At 46.4% G+C, this 8,488-nt stretch overlaps 1 protein-coding gene across 1 annotated transcript; it reads left to right on the top strand.

Annotated features, from left to right (window-relative positions):
- Positions 1-311: 311 nt before the first annotated feature.
- LOC117098423 (spermatogenesis-associated protein 31D1-like) lies at positions 312-6,848 on the top strand. The gene is given in 7 exon segments (XM_033236979.1): positions 312-614; positions 1,358-1,402; positions 1,988-2,058; positions 2,348-2,831; positions 2,833-3,685; positions 3,688-5,832; positions 5,835-6,848. Coding segments are annotated over 7 exon segments (4,749 nt in total). The 5' UTR covers positions 312-428; the 3' UTR covers positions 6,800-6,848.
- Positions 6,849-8,488: the final 1,640 nt, after the last annotated feature.

The following is an 8,488-nucleotide window of genomic DNA, read 5'->3' as shown; positions in this document are numbered from 1 at the left end:
GAGGACATATGTGATCCTGAGAGTGGCAATGCCTGGGTACAACAAATATTCCAGGCAGTATTTCAGGCTTTCAAGGCAGTGTAGTTGGTGGGGTTCAAATTAAGGGCTCCAAACAGCAAAGCGGGACTTGGGTAATGCCTAGTTTACTGTTGGAACAAACTGAAAATTCCACTAAGATAAATATATGACATGAAAAAGGATGGACTTGGGAAATGGAGTGGCAGGATAGGGCAAAGGGACCCAGAGAGCCCAGGAGAGTCGGCTGGGCTGGTGGGGTTGGGCTGTGGACACACCCTCCTTTAGTTGCTCCCTCCACCCTCAGAAACGCTCTGTGACTCTTCCATGCTCTGTGATGCAGGCCTGGGTTTATAGTTAAGCCTGGGCACCCTCAGTGCTCAGTTGCTTCAGGCAGCCGAGCTATTCAGACCATGGATAATATCCTCTGTTTTCTGAACAGCTATACTGAGACAGGGCTGAGCCCGGACTCACATTGCTTGGATATTGACCCCAACTTCATCTGCTTGAGTGGGTTGGGGTTGTTTATACTGTACTTGTTCTACGTGGTATTGACCCTGTATTCGTCAGCCACCGAAAAAAATAATGACATCCAAAAGGTAAGGAACTGTGGGTGAACACCCAAGAGAGATGCACTGTTGTTGTTTCCCAATCCTATTCCCACAGTTCTAAATAAGTTTGGTTGGTTCAGAGACATGTCTTACATGGGAAGTCTGAAGAGAGGACAGAACTTCACTCTTCTGTGGCAGAGGTTGGGCAGACTTATTGGTTCAGGTGGACTAAGGTTTCCATCTGTAGCTCATAGACTACCTATCTGGCTGTGGTGGAGAGTTCCAGGATAAAATCCCAAACACAGTAATTCTGTGGTCCCACATGGGATTATTTAGAGAGTCTGGGCTCTCTGAAGGAGAACTGTCTCTGCTGAAATTTGATCATGAGTCACATTCCCATGTCACCTGTCATTCAACAAAGCCTTCCTTCATGTTGGGCTGACCAGGGGAGTAATGCTGAGAGTGTCTGAGCAGAGGCTGGAGCCAGAGCTCTGTCTCTGGGACACTTGTCCTGTGAGGCAGCACAGATGTGACTGTTGGACTCTGAGCCCTGGATGAGGACTTCTAACTCAGCACATCAAGTGTGGCTCTCACAGAAGAAATCATCTTTCAGTTTTCAGAGAAGGGAAAATGGGAAATATTTTATCACCTTTAAAAATTGGTAAAAAGAACATATTTCTATTAATTAGGGAGTCATATGATTCTTGTATAAAGAATGAATGAATGAATGAGTTTCATAGAGTGTGAGAGAAGTGAGTTCCAGTCTGTCATTATCTTTCTTTTGTTCTCAGCATCAGGGCAGAGCCAGGAGGAGAAGGAAAAGTGTGACATTTAAAGGTAATGCCAGCCTGCTCTATCTGAGCTTCAAGGGTGACCCTTCCTGTCTCTTTCATGAGGACTCAGTCCCATGATTTCTTAGAATGTCAGTTACTAGATACAGTTTCAGAAAACAGAGCCCTCAGAAGACAGGCTCATGGGAAAGCAATCAGACCTGAGACACTACTCATAGGCCCTACTCTGCCCATTCATGTGCATGACAAGTGATGGACCTGCCCAATGGGTGTTGCCCAACTGGTGGCCAACTGAGATATCAAGGAAGGACTACTGGTTGGCTTGGAGTCAGAGTTTCTGTCTCACAACTCTGCATAAGTACTTTGACTTCCTTGATGCTCGGATTCCTCCTGGAGGTAATCACTGATGTGTTTCACGTGGTGCTTTTGAGCATCACATAGGGTAATGTATGTGAAAGTTTACTAATGATTCCACATACACATGTGAACTTGTGAAAATTATCAATGACTATTTGCCCTTTTCTACTGATTCTTGGGGCTATCAGAGTTTAATATCCCAAGGGTCTTGCACAGAGTGACTTCTGTATGAGCCCTGTGCCTCTACGTTCATTGCATATAACATACTCTTCTGGTTTCCCAGACCGGAAAAGTTTCCAGAGGGAAGCAGAAGAGGAAAAGAAGCTACTTTCTATTCTGAAAAGGTGATTAATCGTTCCCCTTGTGTCCTGTTCCCACCCCCTCCTTTTTTTTCCTAGCATGTTCTATTCATTTCAGGGATTCCTTGTAGCCTGCTGTAGTTTTGGGAGTGGGTAGCCATAGGAACCGGTATGTGAATGAATGCTTTGGGGAGTGGCTATGGTGAGGTCATATGACCTCATATATGGTGAGGTCATGGGTGGGGGGCGATGCGAAGCGGGTAGCAGGATTCAGGGGTCCCCACCCCTGCCAGGCTAACAGACCCTCCTTTCCTTGTTTTGGTCCTGACTGCAGCTTTGGACCTCCTGTTTCTTGCAGTCCCCTGGGCCAGCATCATGATACCACCCGCTTTCGTCGACTGTTATGCCCAGACCCCGACTGTCAGGTGTGTAACAGAGCAACTGCTGATATCCAGCGACTGCTGTCTTGGGAGTCCCTGAAAGATGCTGCTCCCTCTGTGTCCCCTTTACCTTCTGGAGATTCTGTGACTGAGTCATCGTTCACTCTGTCTTCCACACCCTCAGCAACCCCTACAGAAGACCTAATATTGTCCCCTCGGCCTAAGCTGTCTCCACCACCCCAGTTAATTCTCTCACCTGACTTCATCACCTCCTTAGCTGACTTGTTTTCACCCTCACCACTGAGGGACCCTCCACCACCACAGCCTGTTTCTCCCCTGGATTCCAAGTTCCCCGTAGACCATTCCCCACCCCAACAGCTTCCCTTTCCCCTTCTGCCACCACATCACATTCAGAGAGCGGAGCCCAATCTCCTGTGGGCTCCCTGTGGCCAGTTTGTCTCTGAACACCATCTTTTCACTTGACTCTACCCAATGCCAAGATATTTCCCAGGCCATGAATCCCACTGATTCATGTGCTCATCATCACAAACCACCAATCCCATCTGCTTTACCACTGGAAGACTGCTCTGTGACTCAGTCGAAATCAAGACTCACCATTTTGAAGCCTTTTGCAGAGATGTTATCTCTAGGTGGCTCTGGTGGGACATCCACCTATGCCCCAACAATCAAAGGCATTGACCATTCATGCCCTGCATCTTCAGAATTCTCCTGGTGGCAGCCTCATGCCAAGGGCTCTTTTTCCTCCAATTTTGTGCCATCTGATTTCATGGAGGAGCTTCTTACCCTTCATTCTTCTGAGGCCTCTTTAGGGCGGCACTCTGTGGCCAGCGTCATACAGCCTGTTAACATCTCTTTTGTCAGTCATGACATTCTTGCACTCCTGGAGAGACAAGTCAAAAAAAGGTGTGATTTCCTGATGTGGAAAGAAAATGGAAAGAAACCAGGATCTTTCCCAACACAACTTAGGCCAAACTACCAACTAAATTCTTCACGGAAAGTGTTAAACTCAATTGCTGATAAGCGTGACATGGCAGAATTCTTTCCTTTTGGGGCCAGTAAAGGCAAACTAGAGGGGCAGCACATCCATCAGCAGCCCCCATATTCTAAGTGCTTTGAGGACCATTTAGAACAAAAATATGTGCAGCTCTTCTGGGGCCTCCCATCTCTGCACAGCGAGTCTCTGCATCCTAATGTTCTTGTCCAACGTGGCCGTTCTTCCATGTTTGTATTCTTCAATGGCATTACAAATACATCTATATTCCATAAATCCCCATACTTCCCCCTCCCCAACCTCTGTCCTTGCCCAATACCCAAGCTCTACCCTTGCCTCAAACCCTGACCTGAGGTCAGTCCCCACATCTCACTGAGGTCCAGTCCCAGGCTCAACATCAATCTCCACTCCCAGCCCTACTCCCTAGTTCTCCATTCCTGATTAGGATCTGTGGAGTGTGTTTTCATAGACCCCAAAATGAGGCACAGTCTCTTACACCATCTGAAATTAATCATCTGGAGTGTAACGTGTTGCAGAAAGTGCAGGAAGGTGTGTGGGGTTTACCCTCTGTGGTTCAGAAATCCCAGGAAGACTTTCGTCCTCCAGCTCCCAATCTTACATTGGTCAGAAAGTCCTTCAAGGTTCATGTTCCCATCTCCATCATTCCTGGAGATTTTCCACTGAGCTCTGAGGTAAGGAAGAAACTAGAGCAACACATTCGAAAGAGGCTCATCCAGCGCAGATGGGGCCTGCCCCGTAGAATCCATGAGTCTCTGTCATTGCTACGTCCTCAGAGCAAAATTTTGGAGCTATCTGTGTCAGAGAGCATTCAAGGACCCTTACATAGCTCTTCGGTTGAGGGTCAGAGCCTCAATGTTCCAAAGAAGTTTGGATAAATCATCCCTAGAACCTTCCATGAGAGGAGTTCAAATATGCTTTCCCTGGAGAATGTGGGGAATTTTCAGGGGTACAGCCAGGAGACTGGTCCAAAAAATTATGTGTTGCATGATCCAGAGACATCTTCAGATGAGGATCTGAAGTCTAACTCTGAGAGAGACCTGAACACTCATATGATGCATCTGTCAGGGAATCATTCAGGGGAGAGCCTAGGTCAGAAACAACTTGAAAATGCCCTGACAGTACATTTGAGCAAGAAATTTGAGGAAATCAATGAGGGTCGAATGCCTGGGACTGTGCATAGTTCATGGCATTCAGTCAAGCAGACAATGTCTCTTGCTGAGGAATCCCACAGCCAAATAAAACATCAAAATATGGCAGCATTGGTGAGTGAGGACCACTGCGTTGAAACTTCGCAGGAGATTTCTTTCCTTAGTTCCAACAAACAAAAGGTGTTGGAAGCCCATATTAAATCTTTCCACATGAGGATGCTGTGGGGCCTTCCCCGCAAGATCCTTGAATCCATAGAAATCTTCAAATCGAAAGAGGACCTTTCCACCTCCTTTTCCCATTTCGACACTCCATCCTCAGCCAGCTTTATTTCTCGGGGAGATTCCAAAGATGGGGTCTCGAAGTCTAATAGACAAAGCACTTTTCAAGGAGGAAAACTGGGAACAACAAGCTCAGTTCCTGTCCTCGATTGTCCTCATCCTGTCACCTCACCTGTTGGCAAAGAAAAACCGGAGACTCTCGGAAGGCAATTTTCTGATACTGATCATGACCTTATAGAGACAGATGCCAAAGATGGGGCCTCCCCAGCCCTTAGAAGAGGCACTACAGATTATCAAGGAGAAAAGTTAGAAACCACAAGCTCATTCTCCATCCTGGGTCATCCTCAGCTGGTCACTTCACCTATTGATCAAGAAAAGCAGGAGACCCTGAAAAGAGAATTCGCTGATACTGACAATGATCTTATAGAAAGTGTCCTGACAACTGAGGATGGCAGACAGACTTTTCTGCCTCCCACACACAGCATCATAGACGAAGCCAGTCAGAGACAGACTGTACCGGCCAGTAGATGCAGCGCAGAGCTGCCCATAATGCAAGCTGGAGTTGCCCGTGAGTCAAGGGATAAGAGAGAGAGTGCCAGTAATAATGTTAACAGGCTTCAGGGCAGTAGAATGACCTTTACTGTCACCAATGGGTCGAAGGAGATTTTCAAGGAAGAGGAGATCTGTGCTCTTCAATCACAAACTAGGAACAACTTGACATCCAGCAAATCAGGAAGCTGCTCAGTGACAAATGTGAAAACAAGCACATCTCATGAAACTGAAATTTTCCCACCAAGGGTATCAGTTCCCCAAGATCCTAAATCATCATATCTTAAAAATCAGATGCTGAGCCAGTTAAAGTTGGTCCAGAGGAAGGATAGCCAACCTCAGAGCCATTTCACTGACACGTCTCTTGCCTTAGATAACTTGAGTTCCAAGGACTTACTGACTCATCCCCAGGGCATCTCGAGTAGGGATATGTCCACTTGGAGGACAGAGGGATCCGTGTGGCACAGCAGCAGGAGCCAAGTGTCCCTATGCATGTCTTACAGAAATGCCAAGTTAAGAATTTTTCATCAGCTACAAAGAGAGTGAGTTCTCTAAGACCCAAGGGAGGAGAGGTTGGTGGAGGGGATGCAGGGTTGGGGACATCCCAACTCAGGAGAAAGGGCCACGCTATTCATAACAAGACATCAAAGGAGTTGCTTGGGAGCAAATCTTTCCCAACCTTGAAAACACAGCCTCCTCCTGAAAACCTTTTCAGAAAATGGATGAAGACCTTTTTGCAGCGGTTTAATAAACCCAGCATAGTATATGAAGAACAAGAAATTTCTCAGGCAAAGGGTAGCTCCCTGTCATCATCTGTGCAGAATAGAGGTCGAGTTAAAAGCAGAGCTGGCTTTACTGGGAGTATTGAAGCTCAGAAAATTAGGAAAGACACTGGGGAGTTCCTAGAAGAGAAGCTGGGGCATAGGCATGGGAGCGATATCACTTGTCTCCAGGAGCCCCTTGCCTCCCTAGTGGAGCTTGGGAAAGCTCAGCACAACCCAGAAGTGCAGTTCACAGCAGAGCTTGTCCAGGGCTATCCCCACAACTACATGGCTCCCTCCTGCAAATTGACATGTACCAAGTCTTACAGCCAACAAGCTATCTTTGTTGGCCAGAATTATCCTACAAGGATTAGACAGATCACAGACAAGGACAGACAGCCTGAGAAAGTTGAGGCATTTAAGGGGAAGATATTGTGTCAAAGGCATCCCCAGTCCATGCCCCACAGGAAGCCTGTGCCACATTCAGACCCCCCTTGCCGGTGTCTGGTCAGCCTGGTGTGTCCAGCCCTCCCTACCAGTGCTAAAAGCAGTGTGTTCAGTGATGTGCCTTTACTAACTGGACAGAAAATGCTTCCAAAACATTTCCAGGGAGGAAAATTTCCCCCTACAAAATAATTCACTCCTTGTTGGGAATCTTGATTCTCCCCAATAAATGTACTAATAGGAAGGATGTCTTTTATGTGTATTGTGTTGGGGGGAATAAGTTTTGGGTAACCGAAGCTTGTGGTTAGGGAAAGGTAAGAGCTAGCTGAGCTCTTACTGAGTCCCTCAGTTGACTTTTATAAGGTGACTAATCCCCTGGAGCTCTTGTGGAGGAAAGAGTATCATGTGCCTCCAAAAGCCCCTTCTCTCCCTGGTGAAGTCTGAGGAGATGAGCTCTTTTCTATCTCTTTGCTTGAGACTTACTGATACCGTATGGCAGCCTGCACCTTCCTCTCCACTCACGGCTTCATGTCCTTTAGAATAGTAAGGAAGGCAGGCCTTCTGATCTGAAGAGAGGGTCAAGGAAAGGCACATTTTTCAGAAATAGTGGTTTAATCACTATTTAAAAAAAGTTGTCACTGATCACAGGATCATATAAATTGGTAGTAGTGTTTGGGGTATTGCTGGTTGGGGTAGGGTGTCAGGAACACTGTGGATGCTGCTTAAGAATTAGAAAAGCAGGGCATCCTCATGATTTAGGGAAGCACATTTTGACCTTAATGTTGAGGTCTTTCTACCAATAAGTCACTTGGGGAAGTAGTTCCCCTCCCTGTGTATTTCTCCATGCTGCCTGGATTGATGGCATTTTTACAGAGCAAAAAGATCACCTAGCTGTCTGTGGCAGGAATGTTGACCAGGCAACCACCTACCTCCTAGGGTAAAATAGAGCTGAGGGTAAGGCAAAGATGCCTTAGAATGAATGAGAAAGTAAGAAAAAAGTGAAGCTAGGAAAGGATGACCATGGTAGTAGAAAAAGGTTTATGTCCCATCATGCCCATATCACAACCCTTTGTCAATCTGGATCTAGGCACCACCCCCTTGAGGTTTACCAGGGCGCTGTTGACAGATGCCATTTTGGCAGAAGTGTCCATGGGGCTATTGTTTCAGGATGAAAACAGTATCTGCAGGGCTGTTGTCAAGCATGGCATCCCTCTCTTTAGGGAAGGTGATCTTTGTGCCTTCTTTCTAGCCACATTGATGGCAACATGCAAGATCTCCCCTTAGTGTATATGGTGCACCTATCAGGGTGGAGGTGTCACCTATGATCTTCATGGGCTTAGTGGAATATAATAGATATTATGTAGAACACCTGCAGCTCATGGTCCAGAGGTGAGTCCTTGATTATGCATGAGGGTTACAGATATTTGGAGGTTGGCTATGAATCTTTACAGAATGCTCCTTATGGCTAAGAGTGTGCATATATACACCCTTAAAATATTAGGGGCCTGAAGAGAAGGCAACTCCACTTATACAGACTGGGACTAATAAATGAGGTGAGTTTTCTAGAGAGCAGTTGAGGTAGGTTTTCCAGAAAGATTTGTGAATGCTTGGTGTGAAAACGAAAGCAAAACAAAACAAAACAGATGTCCACTACAGCTCCCTCACCATCCTTCTCTTTTCCTGTCCATGCTTAGGCCACTGACCCTGTTGTGTCTGAAGCTTAGGATTGCAGAAATAATTCAGATTTCATGAAGGCCTTAAGAAGGACAAAATTGGGATGAAGTCCAGGGCAAAGAACTTAAGGAGGTGGAGAATACATGGAGTGTCCAATCATCCATGTGGATAGGCTTCCCAATAACCTGGTCTCTTAATTCTCTAAGA

Source organism: Trachypithecus francoisi, unplaced genomic scaffold (genome assembly GCF_009764315.1).
Source record: "Trachypithecus francoisi isolate TF-2019V2 unplaced genomic scaffold, Tfra_2.0 Lachesis_group16, whole genome shotgun sequence".
NCBI classification, from domain to species: domain Eukaryota; kingdom Metazoa; phylum Chordata; class Mammalia; order Primates; family Cercopithecidae; genus Trachypithecus; species Trachypithecus francoisi.
This window is presented reverse-complemented; position numbering and strand designations above follow the sequence as displayed.